The sequence below is a fragment of the Ptychodera flava genome, chromosome 14 (assembly GCF_041260155.1).
Source record: "Ptychodera flava strain L36383 chromosome 14, AS_Pfla_20210202, whole genome shotgun sequence".
Taxonomy (NCBI): Eukaryota; Metazoa; Hemichordata; class Enteropneusta; family Ptychoderidae; genus Ptychodera; species Ptychodera flava.
Window position 1 is genome coordinate 22,684,408 of NC_091941.1, and position 27,995 is coordinate 22,712,402.

Genomic DNA, 27,995 nt, shown 5'->3' on the forward strand with positions numbered 1-27,995 from the left:
TCCCTAATAAAAGCCATACATATATCTCTGTTTGAGTTGCCTGTCTTTAGTATTTTATGTTTGTCTGCTTTTCAAAGCTTCCCTCTGTGTTTTATTGTGCAGTGAGGCGTCAAATAAAGGATATCCTCAGATGATCATGATACAATACTTTATTGCTCATCAACACACTCAAGGAGTGTGGTATGGCAAAAATTACAAAACTCAAAGATGCAGACTTCAACAAACACTGAACAAAGCTGCTGCTGGGGGAGGAACTAAAGTACAAGAAATAAATTTGGCAAGAGGTAGTTTATCTTTGTGCGTAAAGATATACATCAACCTTTCTCTGTCATTCAAATCAAGAAAGCCAGGATTATACAAACTTGTGGATGAAAATTGGACATTCTATTACAAAGTGAAATTCATCCTCAACTTACAATATCTTACAATATCAATACGACTTACAATATCTTTCAATTGCAGGAACTTCTAGAATTGAGCTTCTACCCAGTTCTATTTGAAGGTTGTGATCCAAAATTCTTAGTTTTCGCGGCCACTTCCTATAGGTAAAAGATCTTATATCTTACAACGTAACTTTCAAATTCAAATTTTGTCTTAAAAGTCAGTGTAAGTTTGGATATTCCTCTGCATTCCACACGTCCTTGTATCATTATATTTCTCAGCCATGTTTGTTCATAAATTTCACATAAACTATCATATACATTATTAACTGTGTGTTGGGACGCAAATATACCTCATACTAAGTTGAGACAATGTTGCAAGTTGTTTAGGTTGATTGACAAGTTTAGGTGACTTTCGCGCCTCTTTTCACAAAGTTGGTTCGTTGTTACACATCAAAGGAGAGACAGTGTCGTTCTCACTCTCTGCACCGTAACTTTCTCATTACACAATATAGAACCTGCTTCTAAATGTGCCCAGCCACACTGTGGAATTGATATAGCAAACAGCTGACTGCATATATCACCCTCACTGTAAGAGTTCAAATAATATAACCTCCGCATGCTATGCTTTGTATATAATTAGACAAATCTGACTTCAACCTTGGTGTTCTGCCAGCTCGATCAATCGATCGCCTCCTCAGTGCTCAGCCCTTGAACGCGACTGGGTATTTTATGTATATTAAAAATACCCAGTCGCGTTCAAGGCCAGAGCACTGAGCAGGCGAATGCCTGTATTCGCAGCAGTGCAGTGAGCCATCATCAGTGGGCCATGTGAAATCTTAACCCGCATCACGTGAGCTGCGTCGATATCGATACAGCATACACTTGATGCACTGTTACACACTGTGCAACGCGCCGTTTCGTCGAATGTGAAGATGGCGATTTGAATTGGTAGGCTGAAGGAGTTCGACTTTGAACAAATTTACAACCGTCCGAGTTCTGGCCATTAATTGAGAGGGTAATGCCGAAAGGTATGGTCATCGGTTCGTGCATAGAGGTAGAGCAGCGAGATCTCGCTGTCGCAGGTTTATAACCTCCGCATGCTATAGCTCTTTCACTTAGCGACACGGTCTCGTGATTATGAATAGCGCGGTTTCTTGTAGTACTTTGACCCGGTGCCCTAACCTTTTCGACTCCAGCAGCCCAGGTCACCTCGAACTCTTTTTATACCTTTTTACGGTATTTAAGGAGACAAGCTATATTATTATCTCGAAAGCACGCTGTCAGTTTTATTCGATGTTCATACCATCGACTTTCGTCATAGCACGTCCTAGTGAGGTTACATGTATGTATATACCATCTCGTTGGGGAGCAGTTGCTAGGTCACCCTGACCCCTGTAATTCACCCGTGGTCACCTCCGGGCTGATGGAGTCGAAACTGTCAGGGGGTTATGTTGACTATTGACTATGATAAACGTATCGTACCAATCCCTCACAGACGGAACAGTGTTGAGTTTGACGTTACATGTAGTATTAGTTCCCACGGTATTCACAAATGCAGGTACAGTAGAATTACACAAGACTTAGGGACTGGTCAGTTTCTTCAGCCTGGGGGAGGGGGGGCGGTGGATTCATGGGGGGGGGTCACCCTGTTTTTGACTTTGGTGATAGGGGGGTCACCATGTTTTTGAAATGCCCAATAGGGGGGGTCAGTGTGTTTTTGAATTTCAACACAGGCTCATCATTGCCTAAAATGCATCGTGTCAGCCACAAATTTCATCCAGTTGCATTTTTCGGCGCGCCCTTTGGGCGCGTAGCTTTAATAATCAGACATATCTTTCAGAATGCCCAACTTTAACATATCAGGCATACATATATCAGAGATATATGTATGTTCAATATTTTTCAGCATGCTCTTCAAGCGCATTACTTTAATATATCAGACATTTTTCAGCACAATTCCTGTGCATTACTTTAATATACAAGACATATATATCAGAGATATCAGGATGTTTCATATTTTTCTCCGCGCCCTTCGGGCGCCATACTTTAATAAATCAGAGATATATGCCAGAGATATCTTGATGTTTGCTAAGTGAAAGTGTACTATTATGAAATCTGCATTTCATATGAAAAGCATAACAAATTCCTGATACTTTTCTGTTCTCTCTTTGGGAATTCAGTATGAGAAAGCAACATGCACAAATATTAATGTTACAAGAAAAGGTCATCTCAGACTCTGCACACATCAGATTTGGCTAAAATGCCTCTCTATGGTTCCTCAGGAGATTTAATTGGATGGCTGGCAAGTCTTAACACCCATCAAAGTTTTTACTGCTTTTTCCTGTTTGATATAAATGATTGACATCCATTTCTGTACAACAGTTCAGGACATCTGGTTAAGCATAGAAAGTGTGAAATACATTCACAGCTCATTCAAATGTACTGTATTCAAACTTTAAGATTGACACTTTGAAATTCCTATCTTACAACTGACATGCCAACAATTTCATTAAAACACAGTTAAAATATAAATGTATGTAAAATATAATATATAAAATATAATATATATATATATACATTACAGTATTATATTATTACATATTACAGTTGTCGCGTGCGGGGGGGGGGGGGGGTCACCCTGTTTTCAAAATTTGGAATAGGGCGGGTCAGTCACTTTTTGACATCGGCAAAAAATAATCCACCGGCCCCCCCAGGCCGAAGAAGCTGACCAGTCCCTTATCTTATGATGATATCAATATATCAGTCTTCACTACACAACCCAAACAGAGGGCAGTACGGATACTTTCCAGATCAGATACAGCAGCTGTGTCAAATGTACAACACCACCAAATAGATGAAACCATTCAAGTAAATTGTACAATGCCCAATATGCTTCATTTTGTCATTTTCATCATTTGTTAATGTGAACTGCATGTATAAATTTCTGTTTTAAATGATACCAAATTCAGGAAATTTACAACACATTGAGATTTATAAATTCCTTGGACAATTTATTCACATGTAAAATCCAATATATTACAAATATTGGAAATTTGAATGCCATATATTCTCTGTTGGTTGTTCAGTCGAGAAGAAACTATTTACACCAGGACCCCTGGGCGTCAGCTTAACAACCAGACAAGCTATGCTGAGGGATCTTGGCTCAAGAGATGGCGAATTTATCGATACTGTCAAGTTCATCAGAAATAAATTACTGGAGCTTGCAGGTTTGTGTATTTGTCGGTGATTTCTAATGACTGATATCCAACAAAAATTACCATTTTTTTACGGTCTTTGATATTGAACTACATGAAAACATTCATCAGGTGATGCCGTTGTTTAATCCTTAAACTGTGGATTATAATTTTTTTTGTGTGACAGTTGACAAGATTATGTTATGTGCAAATGAATATAGTTCTGGCAAAACTTAAAGTTTGCTGCTGAAACTAGTAATGCTACTACCCTGAGTGTGTCGTGTAGAGGAACCGATACCTTTTCGACAATAAATAAATAAATTATCATTCAATGTCAGCTGTTTTAGTGATTTATTAATACCATTGAACCTACACATTCTGTTTACATTTTATAGAGGTATCTGCCGAAACATACACATGTGTATTAGTTCAAGGAAGTGGCACGTTTTCTGTGGAAGCTGTTCTTTCTACAACAATCCCAAGGAAAGGTGGCAAAGTACGGTATAGTGCTCGTGATTTGCTGTGATTCTTTGTGCTTACACGGAATAGAAAAGAGATTCTTGAATATCAGCTACTGTGTGATTTCTCTTAATTAAAGAGGCATGAATTCCTGGTGAGATTGAACAGAGAAAAACATTTTCAATAAATTTAACATTCAGCAGAAAACAAACCTGTGCAACTTGGGAATTAGCTTCATATTTGTAATGAAGTACCTCATACATGTAATAGTATCAGTTTCTGCAATTCTTATGATAATTCCTCATGATCAATGTTGTACTTTACAGTGGCCCAGCTGTGTATTTGCTTCAAGGCAAGTCAGCGTTATTAGACTTGGTTCAAGTTGGTGGGGAAAAATAATCATTACAAAGTATTTAGCTACAAGAAAAAAAAAATAATTTGCAAAAGTTTCTCTTGTGTCTCTTCTACTTCAATGGCAGCCCAGGTCAGGTTTTCCTACCGATTGGACGCACTATCTTTGAGTATGCGCAGTAGTGTGTTAGTTTCTGCCGTGATTGCAGGTGAAACTCCCTTGTAGCGCATTCACTCCACTCATCGAGGTCATCCAACTCACATGTTTCATATGAAAACAGAACACAAATCATTGCATTTCCCCCCACTCACACGTTTACAAATCACAGACTTGAACCAAGTCTAAGTCAGCTTGCCTTGCGCAAAATAACACAGGCTTGTCTAATGATTATGAATCCTATTGATATTAAATATTCACGAAGTACGATTGATTGATTGGTGACCAGGTCTTGAAAAACTGTCACAATAGTGTTTCATCTTATCATTTTGCTTTTTTTGTAATAAGGTGGCTGGAAATCGAATGCAACTTATGTAAAATTATTTCTGACTGAAGTTTGACCACAGAATAGTTTTCAAACGTTGGTGACTGGTGATGAACACACAGCTTAGATTTTAACAAGTAAATACTTTTTGAGTGGCAACCCAAATCAGACCACCGTATATTATTTAGATGTGAATTCTCAATTGAAATAATGAAAAAGAACCTGAGAAGGTAAAACAGATGGTACACACACCAAAAGGGTGTTTAGCTATTTCTTGAATGAATTTGTGAGAAAGATTGGCAAATTAGAGTTTGATATGCTACAATCATAAAGAATACAATTTTATGATGAATATTTTGATAAGCACTAATGAAATATTGCAATATAGTCTATTAGATTAGTAAACAGTATTCTCACATTTTTTTGAAATCGGTCTCACAAATTGGAATAATTACCACTTAGTAACTATATGCAATTTTCTTAACTTTTGTGAAGATTCTTGTTATAGAAAATGGTGCATATGGGAAACGAATTTGCCAGGCAGTGAAGGTCCTTGGTGTTGATCTGATGCATCTCAGTTTTCCAGAGGACAAGAAAGTAGATGTTCAAAAAGTTGCCAAATGTCTACAGTCTAATGTGTTCACCAACGTTGCCATAGTACATTGTGAGACTAGCTCTGGGACGTTCAATCCTGTTACTGAAGTTGGAGCCCTTGTCCAAAAATACAACCCAGGTAGGATATTGGTTTAATTTGAAGTGGTAGGGGTGTGCGGCCGCACATAAAAAACCTGGGGCCCATTTTAGACCTAAAATATCGTTATTTTAGATCCCATTTTAGACCTTTATGACCTTTGACCCAGGTCAAAAGTCATAGTGTCAAAATTTGCAAAAATGTAATCGGGTAAAGAGCAAGCATTTGCATGACCGAGTTACCGGAAAAGCCTACCACTATACCGCATTTACGGCTATGTTGTTGCTGGCCAAGCCATGATTTCCGAAAAAAGTTTCTGGAAATACTACAAAATTTAGGTCAAAAAACTGTCTTTCACCCTCATCAAAGTTTGGTCTAGCTTCTGAAATTATCAGTTATCTGAAGTTACAATCTTACTGGTGATTTTTAAAAGTCAAAACTACAAGAAGCCTTGCCGTTCGTCCATATGGCATTGCTAGTTCGTGTGGCCGTGGTTGACCTGTTATGATAGTACCACTCTGTTTCGATATTTTCTATAAGGCAAAATTCTTCAATATATGGAGTTCTGACCAATTAGTGACGATGAAAGTCATTATTTACTTTGGCTAAAGCCAGGGGGTCTCTGTAATGGTTCCCCTGCCACAGAAAAAGATATCAATGCAGCTCAGAACCCCGCTAGTGAGATGGGAACTGACAGTTGGAATTTGTTCTTGTGTGGCACTCAAAAATCGATCCCATTTTAGACCTCAGTTTACAGTGGAATTGATACCCCCATTTTAGACCAAGTTGCTGAAATACCCACCCCATTGGGCGGCACGTATACATATTGACAAGTAATGGAAGTGACCCCCCCACCCCGGGCTCCAATGTCAGCAACAGTGAACCTATCAAACAGGTGGCTTTCCATCTTAGTCTGTTGTCATCCATCTTTGTCCATCAACATTTTATATTCCAAGTTGTTGTTTAGAAACTATTGGTTTGATTTCTTTAAGGAGATACCATGAGAGGATTTCATTCAGATTTGTTTATATAATTTTCAGGGATGTTTCTCTCTTTTTTGGTTAAAAATCTTCAAAACCACTTCGTTAATTATCTGGCATATAGGTTCAAGAGAAATCTATTGTAAATTTGTTCACAGTATAGTGAAATCTGCGTTGTATTTTTTTAGAACATTTGTCTCCTTTTTGGTAAAGAAAGTCTCCAAAACAGCTGATCTGATTGCTTGATATTCGGGGAAAAAGATAGTTTGGGTGCACATGACCTCACTGAGATTTGTTCAATTATGATGAAATCTGCACTATTGCATTTATGGGATATTTCTCTCTCATTGTCTCTAGGTCTAATTCTGTTGATGTTTGGCCTACAGATCACTAGATATGATCTTATTTTTGTTCAAATAATGGTGAGATCTGCAAGTGTTCTACTTTTAAAAAAAACACCGGTCTAATTCATTTTATGTTTGCCAGGTCACTAGGGAAGATTTCATATAAATTTGTTTGTATCATTTGGCTAGTTTTCAGTGCCTTTTTCAGTCAAAACATTGGAAATATTACAGTACTTTTTTCAAAACTATTGTTGAAACAGCTTTGATATTTAGTAATACAGGTTTGTGGAGGTGTTCATACTCAGACATGTTGAAACTTTGAATTTTGCAATTTTGCTTGTTTTAAGTACTATTCACTTTTGATCAAGAATGAACATTAAACAATTCTAACAAGTGTAGTGGTCCTCTGGCCTTGTGGTATATATTGACTGATTCCATCATTTATATTTCCCTTTCCTCCAATGAAGACACACTGGTATGTCATTCTGTTATGTAAACAAATTGGAGTGACATAGATAGTCGATACACTTTCACATGTAAACATGGCAAACAGAAAATAATTTATTATCCCCATCTCACATTTTAACAGCAGAGCTGTATTGGTTACTAGGTTAATAAGTTGCATCTCCTTTCTCTATTGACCTGAGCCAGAGAAATTCCTCGCATTCCTGGATTGACTCCAACCGGTCAGAATATCTTTGGTCAGAGTATCTTGTGTTCAAATGTTTGCAATTTTTTATTTCAAATAATGACAATGATTTGATGCAATTGTCTGATAAAAAAAAATGCATATTAGTGATCTTTTATAGTAATACAAACTTGAGTGTGTTTCAGTTTTTCTTGAGTAAACACCATGACCAAAAGAAGTATCATCATGCACTTTGATTTTAGATGGTGTCATAAAATGCCATTTTCACCCTAATACAGACTGCTATCTGTTACGCTCTCTTATCAGATGCATCCTATTTTGTTGATGCTATGAGCAGTTTTGGTGCCGTACCATTGGATCTGCTCAAGAGCAATGTACATTATTTGGTCAGTTCAGCCAATAAATGCATTGAAGGTGTACCGGGCTTTGCATATGTGATTGCTCAAACAGACAAGCTGCTTCAGTGTAAAGGTGAGCTATGGCTGTTCTGTTTACTTTTATCAAGTTCACACAACTGAGATACAAGGTAGGTGTCATGCTGAATTGATGACTTTTGTGATTGTTTTTAGTCCCCGCGGACAAAGTCTGGGGACTCATGGATTGGGTTCTGTCCATTCATCTAGGCAGATATTTCTGACAAGCCAATTCCTTTCAAACTTGGTTTAAGGATAAAACACTGTGGCATAATTATGCACATCAATTGTTTTGGATGTGGCATGCATAATTAGAACTAATTTGCATGATGTGTGATTTTTGAAAAAGAGTTCTGTTTCCGGACAGACTCTGCCATATTTGATGAAACTTTGTACAGATGTTGGTCACACAGTTCTCTAAAAGTGCACAGACATATGGTAGTATTGTGCAAATTAATTGCTAATTTGCATATTTAATGAATTTTATAATTAAGGTGATATTTCAAGAGATACTTTATCAACTTTGATGAAAGCGGTACAGATGTTGATCTCTTAGATGTTGATCTCTGTAATAGCATGCAAAGAAATTGAGCAGTATCATGTCTTTGAGTTGCTAATTTGTACCGGTATATTGAACAAACTTTCATTAGTGTGATATATCTAGAAATACTTCAGCAAATTTGATGAAACTTAGTACAGATGTTGCTCTCACTGTGTTGTAATAGCATGCACACACACCAGAAAGAAAGAGATTATTTTTCTCAAAAAGCATGAAATGCAACTAAAGTCAGAAAAAAATAGAAACACCCATGTTCTGTGAAATCATAAAACTTTGCCTTAACAGTAATTTGGGATGCGTTACTGAATGTAGCAATGTGTATATAGTGTTGGCCACTGCTGATAGAAATTTGGACAGATTTTGTCTGTTGTATGCAGTTGTTTATCACTACAGCCTGTGGTCGCAAAACTTCACCTGAATTTCTGTTATCAGAGTATTGGTAGAAAAAATGTGCCATTTCCTCCATAGCTTGTCTATGTAATGTCCTGAAGTCTGGTCAAAATTTCAGACTCATGACAAAACAGTGATGAACTTTGAAATTAGCCCTATGTAAAAGCTTACTGAGTCAGTTCATAACAGGCAAATGAAAAATTAAATTTTCAATTCTGAAACATATGAAACAAAGATTATATATTATTCTGAAAATAGCTCTCAGGAGTTTAGCACCGGTATAACCTGTCTTGGCTAACATTTTTTTTCATTTTGTGTGTAACTGCATCTAGGTGAAGCCAGGAGCCTCAGCTTAGATCTTGTTGCTCAATATGAAGGTCTGGAAAAAAATGGGCAGTTTCGATTCACGCCTCCAACACATGTATTATTGGCCTTCAAGCAAGCGCTTATTGAACTCGAGGCTGAAGGAGGTGTACAGGGTAGAGCAAACAGGTACCAATAACAACAAAACATAACAAACGAATGAAGTTGTTTTTAATAGCAAAACATGTCTAATTTCCAGATAAAAAGCAAATAAAATTGTCAAGCAGCTAGAACACAATTAAGTTGTAACTTCTGAAAGAGGCACTTAGAAATATTTCATCACGAATAGCTACAGATAACTGATTTTTCTGTATAACTGTATTTTCCACAATTTATACAATGAATGTTATAAGCCTGTATTTTTTTGCATGGCTGTACAGAATGGCTATTGAGTTGTTTTGACTCCCTCAATGCTCTCATAAAACCCATCAATTCAAATATATATTGATTCTGATGTTTTGGAATTCTTGTCAGATACAAAACAAACAGTGCAGTTTTGCAAGATGGCATGAAGAAGATGGGTTTCAGACAACTCTTGGACCCTTCAGATCAGGGCTACATCATCACCTCCTATCATTATCCAAACCATCCTAATTTCAACTTTCAGGAATTCTATCAGAGGCTGAATGACAAAGGTAACTCCAATTACTACAAAAATCTCTAAATTGTTGCATTACTACCACCAATTTTCATGACTTTTTGTGCGAGCTTCTGTAGATAGTATGTGCCCAAAAACATTGTTTTGAAACTTTTGCTCTGACTTACCTGAAGGAAACTTTATACTGTTTTCTTTTATAATCAAGATTAAGAATTAGGGTCAACTTGCAAAGTTTTATGACTAGCAGAGAATGCATGTTTCCTGAAATTTACCAATATTTCAAATTCAAAATGGCTATACCCTGTATTAAATCCGTGGGGGAAAAGTAATTTCAGTTTTCGCAAAAACCGTGGTCCATACAGGCAGCAGATGAGACAACTTTCAAAACATCTGAGTGTCCAAATGACTGTTCTTTGAGGCACATCCTACCTATATGAAACTCAGACCTGCTAAAGCTACAATTCTCTCAATACACCAGAATTTTCAAGGGTTTTGTCATAGACACCACTTCTACTGTCTATGCTTGTATAAAAGGCTGAGTAGTAAAAGGAAAAATAATTGCAACATTATTTACAAAACTTGCAATTTCTACGGCAATGTAAATGCCTTGATTGTCTAAAGACAAGTCATCGATGATGACACAGTCCCCACTTGTCCATTTTGTTATAATCTTTGGTGTCCAGGTAGCTGTGGTCTAGGTAGCTGTGGAATGACATTGATGCAACGGGTGCATCAGTCTTGTGACTTGCATAATAAAGTAATGTGAGGAACGTTCAATAAAATTGACCCATGTCTGCCGGTAATGACCATTGAAGGAACTTTTGATTACATCACACATAACGATGCCCTCACTGCCTCTAGTGTCATGATGGCACATACAATACACATGGTTTGGTGGAATTTTAGAAATGGTATGGGATCGGGTATGTTGTTGTAATCAGCCATTTCGGATCATATAGTGAAATAAATTAATGTGCAAAAGAATGCAGCCATATCACGTTTAAACAAAATCAGTCCATTGAAGGACAGTGACCTATATTTATGTTTCAAAGACATAAAAAAATCACACCAAAATTGAAATCAAATGGCTGTCTATTGACCATATGGATCATAGCACAAAATTAGTAGACATGCATACATATGCCATTAAAGGGCTGGTGAAGAGTAAAAATAAAATCGCTGAAAAGGTTGTTTTCACTCGTTAAATAATGCTTGGAAAGGCAAAAGCAAAAAATTTCCAGGAGAAAAATGGTTTAAGAGCGTATTTACTGGAAAAAAGTGCATTTTCCGAAGCTAAGTCACATTTTGCCGCGAAAAATCAAACCCGGATGTGTGACGTCAATAGGGGGAACAGCCTATCTGCATGATCTGTGGTTGCGTGTAATACAATGGCGACTAGACTAGTCGATTACCACGACCAAAACAGTGTCTATTCGTCCTCTGAGGATGAACAAATGTTAGCTAGATTTTGGACTGTACGCGGTAGCTGTTAAGTCTCTAGCAAATTGTGTCAGTCGTACTGACAATACGCTCGCTCGTAGTCGTACTGTCCATATTACGCTCTATGGTACTACCTCCATGATGGTACTGTTTATGCTAGTCCTTCACTGGCTTCAGGGAGAACGCTCGCTCGCACTGCCCGTATTATCGTACTGTCGTCTCATGTCAGTCCTGACAAGACGATATAGACTATAGGCTACGCTGATAAAGGTTGAAACGGCTAGGCTGTCAGGGCCAAATAAATCGGGGTTGTATAAAATTTCCGGCCGAAACCAACTACGTGCTGAAACCTCGAGAAACCCGTGGAAAATGTGTATGATCTGTTGCTAGTGTTCTAGTGTGTTGTTTTCCGAATCCAATCATGTATACAGCCGAAAACTTTAAATCATTGACATAGCTTTGGCATGAGATTCAAAACCCTCAAATTTATGCCCGTATTAAACATGGAAAATTGTTCTCCATAATCCTGTCTCAGTATTTCACTGTACATTTATATTCCCAGCAATCTGTAAATGTAGATTGACCGACTGTACTGTGTCCAAGGTCACGCCCTGCCACGCACAGTCAAACATTCTACCGCTCACGTTTTTAAATATGACTTTCTGATATTTTTCACAGATGAATTTCTTCGATAATTTGAGCTTAGGTGTGTTGTAGTTGTAACTTGTACACTGAATTTGTCGTCGAGTGTGAATGGCATGATCCCGGGCGTATGAGATCGTTTGCCGTGCAGTAAATATACGATGTTGCACAACACATGGTTTGGCCACAAAGAAATGCTTGGAAAGCAAGCACAGTAGTTGTCGTTGTCTTTGGTTATCGAGAACTCGTGAGGTAGAACTACACCACCAAAATAACCTAGCCAATCACTAGTTTTCTGATCTTATAAAGTAGGGCTTGCCTTCTGGAAAATCCGTGATCGTATTCCGTGCGATTGGCTAAACAATCGGCAAGTGTTTGTAATAAAGTACGCTCGAGGCTACAGGGGTAAAATTAATCCGCTTTGCTTCCACAAACTTGGTCCATTTTCTGGCCAGATTTTCATCCTTCGGCAATTGAAACAATTTTGATTCTGAATGAGAACGATGCATAGAGACACAACCCTTAGCAGTTCTCTGTCCCTAGCCCTGCCTTACAACTTTTCACAATGGATTTGCAGAATGCGTGCAAAAGCACTGGCGTGAATAGCTAGCGTCGCTTTTGGTCAATCTTGACAAGTGCGGCTAGCTGGCAGGGTACGCTTACCCATTCCGGACACCTGGTACCACCACTATTTCGTGGTTCAAGATGGCCCGATTGCCTTTGTCATCATCCATATGTTCTTTGGACCTGGTAAATTTCATAGTTTACCTTGAATGATAACGATTATTGGACCTGATTTGACGTCTATTCACAATGGATTTGCAGAATGCGTGCAAAAGCACTGGCGTGAATAGCTAGCATCGGGGATCGATGTCCTCGGATGACGTCATACCCGACATTTGCCGAAGATTACCGAAGATTTGTATATTCGTATCCAAGGGCATCGCTAGGGCCTTTATTCGGAATTGGGAGGGCAGTTTTGAAAAATTCCAATGCTGATGTTTTTTTGACCATTTAAGTCGTCAAAATGAACAAGCAATAAAATTTTCAGTTTTACTCTTCACCAGCCCTTTATTATAAGTACTTTATCTTTGTACCAAGTCTCAACAACATTGGTTAAGGAAATTTTGCATATGATTAAGCCTCAAAGACATGAAGAAATCCAAAAATGACCATCTGGCAGCGATATTGGAACATGTCACGAAGTACATTGACATGTTTATGTATGCCATAGTGCATGACCTTTGTGCCAAGTTTGGACAAAATCGGTGTAATGACCTTTGAATTAAGCTTCAAAGACATGCAAAATTCCAACAAAATGGCAGTTCTGCAGCCATATTGGCTCCTATCGCAAGGTTAATTGATACATGCATATGTATGCCATAGTGCTTTGCCTTTGTGCCATGTTTGAACAAAATCGGTTCAAGGATGTTTGAGTTATGGTTCAAAGACATGAAAAAATCGCAAAAAAATGGCCGCCTCACGCCCATATTGGATCTTATTGCAATATAATGCGACATGCATATGTAGGCCATAGTGTTATGCCTTTGTGCCAAGTTTGAACAGAATCGGTTCAAGGATCTTTAAGCTAATGGTTCAAAGACACAAAAAATCGCAAACAAAATGGCCGTCTCACGCCCATTTTGGATTGTACCGCAATACAATTCGACATGCATATGTAGGCCATAGTGTTATGCCTTTGTGCCAAGTTTGAACAAAATTGGTTCAAGGATGTTTGAGTTATGGTTCAAAGACATGAAAAATCGCAAACATATGGCCACCTTGCGGCCATATTGGATCGTATCGCAAATAAATCAATTTGCATCTGTAGGTCATAGTGCTATGCCTTTGTGCCAAGTTTGAACAGAATCGGTTTAAGGATATTTGAGTTATGGTTCAAAGACATGAAAAATGGCAAACAAAATGGCCGCCTCACGCCCATATTGGATTGTATCGCAATGTAATTCTACATGCATATGTAGAATATAGTGTTATGCCTTTGTGCCAAGTTTGAACAGAATCGGTTCAAGGATGTTTGAGTTATGGTTCAAAGACATGAAAAATCGCAAAAATATGGCCACCTTGCGGCCATATTGAATGGTATCGCAAAATAAATCGATGTGCATCTGTATGTCATAGTGCTATGCCTTTGTGCCAAGTTTGAACAAAATTGGTTCAGCAGTGTCTGAAAAACGGCTCCGGACGCACGGACGGACGCACGGACAGACAGGACCCAATCTATATGTCCCCGCCAGACTTCGTCCACGGGGACTAAAAACACAAATACCATACTTGATACCTATTACCCTAAATTTCTTTCTGATATATAACAGATGGTGCACATCTTGATACTATGTAACACCACATTTTTTCTTGTGAGGAAAATATCCATAAAAACTCGGCTGAAATAGTAAACAGTACAAAACAAATACAAAAGATTGAGAATGTGAAATCTTTAACAATCCGAAGAACTTTATAAAATCAAAATTAAAAAACAACAAACTTTATGGTTATTGAGTGTGAAGTTTTGGATTCAGGGAGTATCCACCTCAAAACTGAAAGGCTTCAATTTTCTCTCAGATTTTCCGAAATAAATTTAAAATCATTCCCTTTTGAAATCAAGAATAAGAGTCGGGTCACCACTATGCAAAATTTTGTCCCAGACAAACAAATTACCCAATATTTACTGACTCTTTAAATTCAAATGGCTACCATTCCTACGGAGGAAAATTAAATTTTCGATTTTCAAAACAAAATAAGCCAGGCAAAACTTTAGTTATTCCATTAGCTTCAAAATGAGGCCAACAAGTGGAAGACCAAATTAGTACTGTAAAAGTTCGAGAGTTTGGAAATCTGTCCCGGAGGTGCATTCTACCTAAGTACAGAAACAAACAAATTTAAGCAATACATGTTTTATATCCTTCAATACTGTATCAACATTGTCACAGGACAACAGTCCCTAAGCCATATTGTCTATCTCTCTCTCTCTCTCTCAATCGACAGTTTCTATCTTTCGTTCTTGCTTTGGTTCTAGATCAGGTGATCTATCCTGGAAAAGTGACTGATGCTAACTGTTTCCGGATCGGGAACATCGGACACTTGTTCACAGAAGACATGGAGTGTCTACTGCAGTGCATTAGAAATGTTTGTGATGATATGGATATACCGTTACCACTACCTCAGAAATGAGACTTAAACACACAGTGTATATATATATATACAATATACATACTTACTTACTTATGTGTAAATTGAATAATGATATGAAAAACATTATATCATACTAGTATATATTGATGGCGCAAATACAATGATCTGATTGGTCAGTATTTGACAATAACTGTGTTATATTTGTGATGTAGTACAATTGGAACTGGCATGAGCTCCAGCCAGAGAAAAATTCCTCTTTCGACGTTTCATGCCTGAATCTTAATATACTCTTATGATATAATGGCAATAAACCACCTCAGTAGCTGGTATACCATTCCATTTTGACCAGTTCATATGCACTCGCTATTGCTTGTGCATATATGTTTTGAGCTGTGGTATACGATCACTGGATGTGGTTAAATTCCTAAATATTTACTATGTAAAATTTAACAATGATTTATGTCCGTATTGGACTGAGACGTAATTGTATCACTCTTGCATGGAAGCTTGTCCATTGAATAGCTCCAATGTGAATAGGCGAGAATAATTGTTTTTCGCAAACTGCAACTGAGTACTATTTTTAACATGCAAAACTTCCTAAATATTCAACATTTACAATGACTCTTTTAGAATTGTTGACTTTTTGCCTTTGGGTAAATGCAATGTTTTAAATATTATGCAAATCGTTTGGATTGCTGCTGTGAATCAAATAAGATTTTTAGATGTTTTTAATGTGTTTGTGGCTAACGTTACATTTCATGATGATGTGACATCTGCTTGTGTGATACATTCATGAGAAACACTACTTATCCATTGATGTGCTATTGCATTGACTACTTCACAGCTGTGACAGACATTGGAAAGCCACAAAGAATAAACGTTTCTCTGATTGTACACTCTAATATACTGTCATGTCATGCTTCTTGAAAACACTCCTGTATCAAAGCAACATTTGCTGTAGGGGGGTGGAGGGGGGTGGGGGAGAGATGCCAGCAATGTTATTGGCAAAATATTAACCACAATGGTGTATGTAGGAACTGTGGTTATCATGTACATATACATATGTACAGACATCTTTGATATTCACTATCATATGGATTTCAAAAACGTTTGTTGAACACTACGGCATTGGGATCAAGTCTAGATCTAAAATAATGATTAGATGTGTATGATAAAGTTAATCCTGCTTGTACATTATTGTATGTTACATTGTAAGGTTTGGATGAAAACTTTGCAGATTCTATATTCATTTCCATGTACATTTCAAAATGTGTCATTTTTAGTACCTAGTTTCTATAAGGCTTTGCTGTTTTACTGGTATATATTGCTTTACAATTCTTAAACATTTCGGTTTCAGATTGATCAGTTGGGCACTCATGCTATATCTCGTTTAATGATTTCTTATTCCACCCCTAAAAGATCTCACTGAATTTCTTCTCCTGAAGTAACTTAAGGGCACGGGTATAGTGCTGTTCTAGGGCATTACAGGTCACTTGATGTAACCCATCCATGAGATTGAGATCCCGCAGAAAGAAATGACGGAGATCTCGTCTCTTGATGCAGTCTACCACATACTCCAGCAACTCCACCAACCTATCATAAAGGAGGTCTTTTGTCCAGTCCTCAGATCGGTACTTAGCAAGGCAGATGTTCAACAGAGCTGTCTTCAGAAAATACGATGGGAAACTTTCATAATACCTTTGAGCCATACGTGATTTAATCTTCAGGTTTTGTCGCAGAAGCTTCAACAGCCGGAGGCAGAGTTTCCTGCATGTTTTATTGCTGACGTCTTCAGCAGCATCCTGCAATTGACGTCCTCGTGAGTCTGCTGTGTATAAGATTTTCTTTTCCAGCAAAGAGTAGGATATTCTCCACATGTTCTTAGCATCAACATCAAGTCCGATTCCTATTTTGAAAGAAAATAAACTGAAAACTAGAAACAGTCTGGATTCCCAAAGTTGCTCATTGAAGATTCCAAACAACAGCAATTACACACCAGGGAAAACATTTCACAGCAGGCACATCCAGTTTCATAAAGCCTCTTGCACAGAAAATGTTTAAAGGTATACTGTCACCTGTTCCAATTTTGCCATAGTTACCATGTAAAGAGCAAATCTGACCAATCACAGATTTTAAGCGGGTGACCACTTTTTAAAAACTGCGCCCTCACATGGGCATTTTGAATACCAAGGAATGCCCCCTTGACCATATATGGGCATATTTAGATTGCAGGTCACTGTATACCTTTAAAAAGTCAACCAGATATGAGTAAAACAGGAGTCTGGTCACTGGACACAATGACATTCAGACTGATGGTTCAAGATCATGATAATCATAAAATTACACTCTTTGTTATTGTTGAAACAATTGACAAAAAACAGAATTGTTACGTAATATTCACAACAATGTCAATTTCAATTGTGCAAATGGCCATCATAGGTTTGTTACTGAACACAGCTAGCTGCCCTGTATACATGATCCGCCATCCCAAAATCTGACCAACTGCTATTTCTGTGTGTGATTCAGTTCTCATTAAATGTGGCTAGATCATGCAATTAACATGAAAGGTTATTGATGAAAAAACTTTGCTGTTAGTATTCCTGACCTTCTGGTGGTGCCTTAGCAACCAGGTGAAATGGCTGTCTCTTCAATTCCTCCTCTTCCTCCCGGCTGAACCATAGGGACAGATTCCACTGGCTGTACCCTTCTCGCCAGTTGTGTCTATCGACTTCGATGGCTATGACAAAATCCACATCCAGAATCAACTCATTGGATCTCTTTTTGGTAAATGTTAGCTTGGTTGCTGGGCAGGCATCTGATCCTGAATCTTCGATGGTGATATTAATACCTGATTGGCAATGAAGTCAGTTGATCAACAAACTGTTAGGAGTCTCTCATGCCATTGGCAAAAACATGACAGTTAACCCTTTGAGCGCTGTAATTTTTCCCACCAAGATTTTAGTGCAACATTTTACTAATTTTTATGAATTTTTCTGAAATTTGTCGGATAATTTTTAACCAAATGTATATATTACATTTCATCAGCTACACTTGCCTATCAAAATTTTAGCACAAATCTCAAAAAAATTGACAGGGATAGATTTTATAAAGGTGACAAAAATTGACTTTGGAGCTCAAAGGGTTAAAATTAAATTTATTCTTCAAGCTTAACAATGAGTCCACACAAGCAGCATACCAAATTGTACCAAATAGGAAAATCAGAGTGTATGTACCTGAGACACATTGTGCCCTGTCCGTCACATTTTAATTGGTTGAGCCCGAACCATGTGACTGACTACAAACACAGAGTAATGGTTTGTTTACATGCCCGTGAATATGAATAATAATATTAACAACTCACAGTATCATGAACATCTTAATTTTACAGCTAAAACAAAAATCATGAGTCATACAAAGATCATAATCAATCACAAAATAAAATGGAATACTTGTGGGCCAAGCTTAGACACTTTTTTCCAAAAAATCTCCAGATTTGCAAAGTTTTACAGTGCATGTGACAGTGTGTCGCGTTTACTTTTTGTACACTGAACTCACATACAGCGCAGCACTTGCACATCACTGTTCAAAACTTTTGTGTAATACAATTTATGTGGCCCTGTTGTCTTTTGCGCGGGAAATTTTCCTAAATTTGAGAGTTTTCATGGGTTCTTTGATAATATAATGGCAATAACAGACTCCATCATCGCCATTAGGGTTTATTTACGGGCGCGGGTGAGAGGAAAGCCAAGCAAGCCTCGCCCGTTAATTTTTGGCTTTCCTCTCGCGCCCATAAACAAATGTTAATTTAGGGTAAACATGTTATTTGTATCACATGTTCACCTTAAATTCTCTGCAAACCAGTCCTCAATCACAATAGCTAGTGTTTGGGCAAATTGAACCACTGAGGTGAAAAGGACTAAAACTGTTGTAATAATTAATCTCAGTATAAAGGCTATGCTTGTCAAGTACAATATGAGGAGTGAGTACTGTTGGCTCAGTCTCAATACGTGTTGGTTCAAGACCTGTAAATAATTTCCCATAGGCCACCACAGTGGCATTAAGCTAAATTTTCTTATTTGCTCACGTGTTCACACACTTGAGCATATGTCACAGTGATGTCTGTCTGTCTGTCTGTCCGTCTGTGTGTGTGTGTGTCTGTCTGTCTGTCTGTCTGTCTGTCTATCTGTCTGTTGGTCCGATATCTCAAAAACAGCTGGTCAGATCAGAATCAAATCTGGTACATAGATTCAGTTTGCAAATGGCAAGAACTGATTAGTTTTTAGTGGGTGTGGCTTGCATACTTTTTGCTCATTTGCATAATTAATGATTTTAGAAAAAACGCATATTCATTAAAAACGATTACACACAATTTGATGAGATTTTTTACAAATGTTGATCACGCCAGGATATATCAGTAGTGGGAACCATTAAGGGGTGACATGAAAGAGAGTTGCTAATTTGCATATTTAATGAACTTTCCTAATTAGGGATATATATCTGATTTGACTCGATCAAAATCGACCAAACTTGGTATGTATATTAAAGATACTATGATTTAACATTATTGAATGTCATTATGCGTTTTAACTGCTGTCAATTCCTAATTTACATTTTTAATGAACTTTGCTAACTAGAGATATATATTTAAATTGACTATACCAAAGTTGATGAAACTTGCTACATGTATTGAAGCTACTCTGATACAACATTGTTGAAAGTCATTAAACATTTTTACTTCAGCCAGTTCCCAATTTGCATATTTAATAAACTTTCCAAATTAGGGATATATATCTGAATTAACTTGATTGTAGTTGTTGAAACTTGCTATATACATCAAAGATACTGTGATATAATATTATTGAAAATCAAAAAACATTTTTACTTCAGCCAATTCCTAATTTGCATATTAAATGAACTTTCCTAATTAGAGATATATATCTGAATCAACTCGACCAAAGTTGACAAAACTTTCTACATATATTGCAGATACCATGATACAACATTATTGAAAATCATTAAGCATTTTTACTTAAGCCAATTCCTAATTTACATATTTAATGAACTTTGCTTATTAGGGTTATATACTGGGATTTACTTGATCAAAGTTGGCAAAACGTGCTATGTACATTGGTGATTATACCAGGTTAAAACGATATCAAAAGTCATTTCACATTTTCATGTCAGCCAATTTATAATTTGCATGTCTAATGAGCTTTCACAGCTCGGCATATATGGCTTGAAGGACTTGGCCAACGGTAATTACACTTGCTATATAAAGTGGTGATCAATGACAGCAGTAAAAGAACTTTAATATTTTTATTTCAGCTAATTACACATTTGTATACTTCATGTCCTAATCGGCGGTGATTATTGTTCATTACGTTGATCATAATACTTTCAATGAAGTTGCAAACATGTGGCCATGGTTAAAATTTACACATAACCACAATATATAATGAAACACGTGAGCATTTTCAGTTCATATCTGGTTTTAATTTGGGAGCACAAAGCCTGTTGACAAGTGTTAGATGAATGCCAGCTTGAGTACTGATTAAAATTTCATGTGGGCAAGCCCATTGAAATTTTGAAGCAGTGATAAAAAATGGTACTCCCAGTGGTGTTTTTACACAAATTAATGCTCATTACTATTTAATGCTTTATGATTTTATAGTTGGCCTGATAACTCCCTATATTACCATAGAACATGCTACAGCAATCTTTCAAACATCTGCATATTGATTCAAGCGCACAATGGTTTTGTCAAAATTTTTCAAATCCATGCAAGCAAAAAGCATAATGCAGGTATCAAAGTCAAGTATTTCTCCAGAACTAGCTTCTCGGGTAACAAACCACGAAGTACATGACTGCTGTGATGCCTGCTGGATTTCCTCATATTGAATGTCAAAGACATTGGTGAGCTTTTAGCCTGTGTTGACTTTAAACTTTAGTGCCGAGATTGGCAAAACTAAAAATTACGATCCAGACTTGTATTCAATAGGCAATAATATCAATGAATGACACACGATACTCAGATATGTTGCATTGACAAAACAAATAATTGGTATTTCAAAATACAGTAGAAATTAGACTAAGAACCTGTTGCTGATACATGGTACAAAAATACTGAAGAAATTGTTAAAAGTTACCATCATTACTGTAGCTTTAAGTCCTCTCTATACTCCCAAAAAGTTCCAGATTCCTCCCCTGAACAGTCGCAAATTTTCCAAGGCCCACACATTTACGGTAAAAGCTTATGCCAAAGATGTTTATACATGGGAAATGTAGCTGTAATCTTTGATATTTTTCCAGTAATTTTGGTCTGTGCATCTGTTGCAGTTTATCAACTGCAAGGACCCATACTTAACTTTTGAGCATGGCCTGTACATGTGTTACAAGCATTCCTACTATCTACAAGAGATTTCAAATGACCTTAAACACTCAAATCCCAGTAGTAAAAATGCGTCCATGCATTTCAAGGTGTGTTAACTAGGTGTTAGAAGTAACTGTTTTGTAGCCATCACTTATTGTTGGCTGTTGTAACCTTATGGAAATTTAAAAGCATGTTATACCTTGTAGTAGTCAATTTACAATGAAAATTCAGTAATTTATTGATCAGACTTGAACTCAAAACCTAGAGTATCTATTTAAAGCAAAGAAGTCAGAAATTCAAAATGCCAAGCTGACACATGAGTACAAATGGATAAGCTTATCAAGCCACTTTTAAATGATCTTTCAAAAAGGATATCTTGAAATTACTGTTTTTTGTGTAAAAAAAACTGAAATATTTTCAGAAAAACACTCAAAGTAATTCTACCACTTTTACCATCCAAGAAATATTCATTACTTTACATTTCCCTCCAATTCCACTGGTTGCCCTCTTGACTATTTGTGAATGCTACCATAACCATGAGTTCTGACCAATCTAAACTTTCTGTCTCACCAGAATGTATGTCACCCAGGACAAACAAAAACAGAAAAGAAACTGACCTGTTGGTCTGTATTCCTTGACTGCTTTTTCCACAATCTTTTCAAAGTCGTTTCGCAGGAGTCTAGGTGAGAGGTAGCCATCATCAGTACAGTACTGTGCCCAGCGACTGGACCTGTCTTCAATCCGTACACTCATGAAACAGCGACATGATGGTGGGTCTGTCACCTTCTCGTATTTGCCAGGTATGCCACCCAGACAAAACATGATATCTATTTCATCGGCTCTGCCCACCTGCAAACACAAAATATCTACATTAATCAGCACCAGTGAATCCTTTTAAGAGAACACCAATTGCATATGAAATAGTAAATTATTATTGACACATGCTTCGAGGTACATAAATAGGAAGTCATTGCAAATGACATAGTCCCTGCTTGTTATTTAGGTGATTTGATTAGGTGTAACTGAACTACGGTCAAAATACTGCACCAATAAGTGTGTGTGACTGGTGTGCAAAGGTGTATATATATATATATATATATATATATATATATATATATATATATATATATATATATATATATATATATATATATATATATATATATATATATATATATATATATATATATATATATATATATATATATATGGTCATAGCACCATATCACATAAACAATTACTGAAAGCATTACGATCCAGACTGATATATTAATTCACATTCCCAAAGATACAAGCACAACAAATGACTTAGTGGCCGCAAGTCTGCAATTGTAAAGATATCATTCAAAAAACTTCATGAAGTCATGTCTTAGCATCCCATTCAGAAATGTAAAAATTGGATTACCTTTAATTTTTCGAAATGGCTGCCTGAATTCAAATTCTTCATTTTGCAGAAATTATCATGCTTCTTGGCATGATTTAACACCATTGTTACCAATGGCTCAACCAGTTTTGTCGTGTCTCCTGATTCAGATTTGGATATTTTTACTTTGTCATCGCATATCTTCTTTAGTTCTTTACTTGGTGCAGATGAATCAGAGCAGGGCTCATCCGTCTGTTCTTGGCCTTTACCATGTGATGAATACTTCCTTGGCCTTCCTCTTCCCCTTTTTGGCGTTGTAGTCCTCGGCGGTGCAGTCTCTGGCCTATCCATGCTCTTCCCCCTTCGACCATGTCTTGGCGAGCTTACACTTGGTGCATCTGAAGAACAATCTAAATAATCACTGGTGCTCCCCAAAGTGTACACAGCTCTCTCACTTATTGTCAGATCTTGTACCAAGTCCAGCGAACTTGAACCGATGCTATCTTGTTTCATGATATCATTGTTTATCTTCATGAGTTCTCTACGTGATGCAGATGAATCAGAGCAGAGCTCATTTGTCTGTTCTAGACCTTTACTGTATGGTGGATATTTCCTTGGCCTCCCTCTTCCCCTTGTTGGCGTTGTAGTCCTCGGCGGTGCAGTCTCTGGCCTATCTGTGCTCTTCCCATTTCGGCCTCGTCTCTGAGAGCTTACACTTGGTGCATCTGAAGAACTATCTAAATCATCACTGGTGCTCCCCAAAGTGTATGCACAATCATCCCCGTTGCTACTTCCTCTATATCCTCGTCCACTTCTGGTTCTGCCTTGGCCACGACCACGTCCACGACCACGACCACGATCACTTCCATGACCACGTTTAAAACTATATTCTGTGTCTTCATTTTCGCAGCTCAATAATCTACCCGATGGATATTCCTCTCTATTTTCAGGATCACTACTTGTCTTCGTGCAGGACTTCCCCCTGCGACCAGAACCACCTCTTGGCATGGCAGGGAATTCGGAAACTGAGAAACAACCTTTTAGTTTTCGTGTCTTGTTCCCTGAAAATTCATGAAAATACATATTATAAAGAATTAATAGTCATGATAAAAAGTGGCCTGACAAACTTGGCCGACTTTAATATCATGGACCTGAAAGAATACAAGCGACTTGGCGGCTGATATAGCTCCACTGTGATAATTCAGATGATAGGTGTGGGCTGGTTTGTCGGATACTTATAAACATGGGAAATATTTGAAAATCAGCAGCAAAGTTCAGAATATGCTGTTACCTGTAGATTATTATTTTTTGATGGGAAAGAGTCAAACCAATGATCATTTGCATACATCAGTGCTGGCTGCGACTGCTGGCAGCGTACATTGTTGGTGGCGCACTTTGCCCGAGTACTAACACTAAAACCATATCTCAACTGTCCAGACAAATGTTTTGCTGGACGAAAAGCGGCAAATATTGCCCCAAAAATATAAGTATGCAAGTTTTATCAAATTTCAACATATCTGAGTCAGGTGACCCCTAGGAATCTGCATTCAGAAGCAATTGTAGAGGGGGATTCTAAGATGAAGAGTTTGCAATTTTTTGACCAAAAGTAGGAAATATTGTCCCAAAAATACAATATTACAGGCTTTGTCGTGATTTATATAAAACGGATATACATCATCCCCAGGGATCTCCATAACAAATTTAAAAGCAATCTGATGAAGTTTCAGAGAAAAAGATGTTTTAAACAAAAAAATGTAAAAAAATTACCCAAAACTTTACAAATATGCAATTTTTACCACAATTTGAACAAACCTGACAATTCATATAAAGTTTCAAACCAATCAGGCAAACAGTTTCGGAAAAGATTTTTGACTAAAAACCGGAAAAATAGCCTTAAAATACAACCATACAAATTCCACTACAATTTAAAATACCAAATTTCAAAGCAAATGGACAAACAGTTTCAGAGTAGATTTTTTGTTCAACAAGGCATCATATATGTAAAATTCACTGTTATTGTTTACATTTGAATTCTTGTCCGGACCAGAATTCACTTGTCAACAATAATAATAAAGTTCATACATGTGTAGGCTGAGTCAACAAGCTGAATACTGTGTATCTCAACATGCTTTGGGGAATAGAACAAGCAATTGTCGTTGACATCAAAAAAGTATTGAAAAGATCATCAAAAGTTAGCATTACTGGCCCTTTAAATTTAAAAACAATCGGACCAGCTCTTCAGGAGAAGATGCATAGAATATGAAAAGTTGACGAACAACGAAAGCAGAGGGGAACTGAGAATTTTTTTTAGTCCCCACGGACACCGTCCGGGGGGACTTATAGGTTTGGTCATGTCCGTGCGTGCGTCCGTCCGTCCGTTCACGCAGATATCTCAGACATGCCCAAGTCAATTTCTTTCAAACTTTGCACAAGGATAGTACCATACCCCATACAGATGCACGTTGATTTGTTTCACAATGCGATCAAATTTGGCCGTGTTAGAGGACTTTTTAGTTTTCACCTCCACAGACTCCCATGTATAAGGCAGTCTCCATAGACTCCCATGTGTAAGGCAGTCCATAGACTCCCATGTATAAGGCAGTCCATAGACTCCCATGTATACAGCCAAGAAAAATAAAAATTTAGTTTCTCATCGTATTCATATCGCAAAAAGGATGCAGTGACACAGTTTTTAGTCCCCACGGATGAAGTCCAGCGGTCTTATAGATTGGGTGATGTCCGTCCGTGAGTCCATCAGTGAGTCCATCCGTTCACGCAGATATCTCAGATATTTTGACAAAATGTCATGTGACCTTGGTGACCTTTGACCTCAAATATATATATTTGTCCATAACTCAGTAACCACAAGTGCTACACCCTTCATATATGGTATGAGCGGACAGCTTAAGACGCCACATATTGTACCTCATTAATTATGTGCATATCTAATTTTGAGCGAGCTAATAGAGCTAGAGGTCTGATTTTTGGTATATGGGGATAACTTAGCACTACAATTATTTTGACAAAATGTCATGTGACCTTGGTGACCTTTGACCTCAAATATACATATTTGCCCATAACTCCGTAAGCACAAGTGCTACACCCTTCATATATGGTATGATGGGACAGCTTATGACGCCACATATTGTACCTCATTAATTATGTGCATATCTAATTTTGAGCGAGTCAATAGAGCTAGAGGTCTGATTTTTGGTATATAGGGATAACTTAGCAATACAATTTTTTTGACCAAATGTCACGTGACCTCGGTGACCTTTGACCTCAAATATACATATTTGCCCATAACTCCGTAAGCACAAGTGCTACACCCTTCATATATGGTATGATGGGACAGCTTATGACGCCACATATTGTACCTCATTAATTATGTGCATATCTAATTTTGAGCGAGTCAGTAGAGCTAGAGGTCTGATTTTTGGTATATAGGGATAACTTAGCAATACAATTTTTTTGACAAAAAGTCACGTGACCTCGGTGACCTTTGACCTCAAATATACATATTTGTCCATAACTCAGTAACCACAAGTGTTACACCCTTCATATATGGTATGATGGGAGACCTTATGATGCTTCATACTGTACCTCATTAATTATGCATATATCTAATTCTGAGCAAGCCCATAGAGCTGGATGTCTGATTTTTGGTATATAGGGATAACTATAGGATAGAAATTATTTGACCAAATGTCATGTGACCTCCATGACCTTTGACCTGAAATATACGTTGATGTCGATAAATACGTAACCACAAGTGCTATGTCCTTTATATCTATACCCTCCAATTCTGATAGGATATTAGACCTTAAGATGTCACATCTTGTACCTCATTATTATGCGCATATGTATTTCTTGGCTGGCCAATACAGTTAGAGGTCTGATCTTTTTTCCCGATTTAGAACCGTAACTTAGACATGCCTCATGTGTTTCAAATTGGGAACAACGACATAGACCTATGTGCCAATAGATCTCAACATACACACTCCAGTGATACTTCTTAATGACCACATTTCCCTGCCCCATCAAGACTAATGCTCCTATTACAAGTGGGGACTATGTCATTGTCAATGACTTGTTTTTTAAGGGGGGAGGAGGAATGTGGCCGTGAAAAAAAAATTTACGAAATATTTTCTCTTCAGTTGACAAAACTTTGAGTCAAAGCTCTCCATATGTTGCAATGTATCAATGTCATAACAAAGTGAAAGTGAAAGTAATGATATGGAATGAATGTTTATCTTTTGTGAAATATGCAATCGTACATGTTGCTGCAGTTGCGTAGCTGAAAACTTTCCCCGCCCGGCGATTTGGGGTGGTGAAGAATTTCGAGGAATCGTACACAGTGCTGGAATATAGTCTATAGAGATTTTTTACACCTACGCCTGGGAGTCTCAACCAAACGCACACTGCAGAGTGAAAGTGAATGGCGAGATGAGAAAATATTTCTGATTTTCTCCGTCATGGAACGGATGTGGATTTCAGACATAGCGAAAGCATGGAGGTACAAGATTATACCTCATTCCATGCTTTTACTTCGTTGAGGTTGGCGTCCCGCCTGCATGCAGTGTATTATTGCAATATAACCTCGATAGGTGCCGGGGCGGGGCAGCTGGGCGCACAGGCGCTTAAACCGTCGCTACGCGAAGCCGGCTTGTATAGCGGAGGAAAATTCTCCTCCGGTATACAAGCTGGCTTCGCGTAGCGACGGTTTAAGCGCCTGTGGCTGGGCCAACGCAATCGCTTGTGGTTCGATATACAAAACGCGGCTGTGTATCGAACCATCACAGACTGTGCCTGGGCCGACAATGGGCGCTCTACTTAACTTTGACGTTTGATAAAATTGTGCTTGGTTTGATCAAAATGAGGCTGAGGCTACGAACTGCTCTTGTACTTGATAGGGTAAAACTTTTCCGCTCTGATTTATAGGTCGGCCGAGGGATATAGTATACGCTTACCAATCAATCAACTGCCACCGCGTCTCAAATTCCCAGTGATGTAGAGCTAGATCAGTGTATTTTCTTGACCTTACTGATTGAAGAATAGGTGGTTGATCTGTAGATTCTGCTTGTAAGCAATAACCATTAAACGAAGTCACGGCGTGGATGGTTAGGGATGCGATATGCATCTGATCAGCTGCGTGTAACGCGTGTGTGAATAAA

General features: G+C 37.7%; 2 protein-coding genes across 3 annotated transcripts; one reads left to right on the forward strand and one right to left on the reverse strand.

The window, feature by feature from the left end:
- The first annotated feature begins 1,070 nt into the window (after positions 1-1,070).
- LOC139149798 (2-aminoethylphosphonate--pyruvate transaminase-like) lies at positions 1,071-15,990 on the forward strand. 2 transcript variants are annotated; one of them, XM_070721778.1, is made up of 8 exons: positions 1,071-1,411; positions 3,470-3,610; positions 3,973-4,073; positions 5,365-5,602; positions 7,840-8,004; positions 9,228-9,387; positions 9,733-9,893; positions 14,973-15,990. In XM_070721778.1, exons 1-8 carry the CDS (start codon positions 1,402-1,404, stop codon positions 15,125-15,127), a joined length of 1,131 nt encoding a protein of 376 aa, XP_070577879.1. In that variant the 5' UTR covers positions 1,071-1,401; the 3' UTR covers positions 15,128-15,990. The 2 variants fall into 2 exon arrangements, with proteins under 2 accessions (XP_070577879.1, XP_070577878.1); XM_070721777.1 differs by lacking the exon at positions 1,071-1,411 and adding an exon at positions 1,456-1,941.
- Positions 9,408-27,993, reverse strand: LOC139149797 (cyclic GMP-AMP synthase-like receptor 1). Its single transcript, XM_070721776.1, has 5 exons — positions 27,792-27,993; positions 22,864-23,882; positions 22,076-22,307; positions 17,694-17,936; positions 9,408-16,994 (listed from the first exon to the last, which is right to left on the reverse strand). The coding sequence occupies exons 2-5, from the start codon at positions 23,827-23,829 to the stop codon at positions 16,501-16,503; spliced, it is 1,935 nt and encodes a 644-aa protein (XP_070577877.1). The 5' UTR covers positions 23,830-23,882; positions 27,792-27,993; the 3' UTR covers positions 9,408-16,500.
- Between the last annotated feature and the right edge of the window lie 2 nt (positions 27,994-27,995).

What these genes read in the sequence shown, in the direction of transcription:
- LOC139149798 (XM_070721777.1), top strand. Translation starts at nt 1,848, where the DNA reads ATGATAAACGTATCGTACCAATCCCTCACAGACGGAACAGTGTTGAGT. An exon ending in CACGGTATTCACAAATGCAG is followed by an intron (nt 1,942 to 3,469) that starts GTACAGTAGAAT and finishes TTGGTTGTTCAG; the next exon opens with TCGAGAAGAAACTATTTACA. An exon ending in TCAGAGGCTGAATGACAAAG is followed by an intron (nt 9,894 to 14,972) that starts GTAACTCCAATT and finishes CTTTGGTTCTAG; the next exon opens with ATCAGGTGATCTATCCTGGA.
- LOC139149797 (XM_070721776.1), bottom strand. Translation starts at nt 23,829, where the DNA reads ATGCCAAGAGGTGGTTCTGGTCGCAGGGGGAAGTCCTGCACGAAGACA. An exon ending in CAAGGAATACAGACCAACAG is followed by an intron (nt 17,937 to 22,075) that starts GTCAGTTTCTTT and finishes ATTGCCAATCAG; the next exon opens with GTATTAATATCACCATCGAA. An exon ending in TGCTAAGGCACCACCAGAAG is followed by an intron (nt 16,995 to 17,693) that starts GTCAGGAATACT and finishes CTTTCAAAATAG; the next exon opens with GAATCGGACTTGATGTTGAT.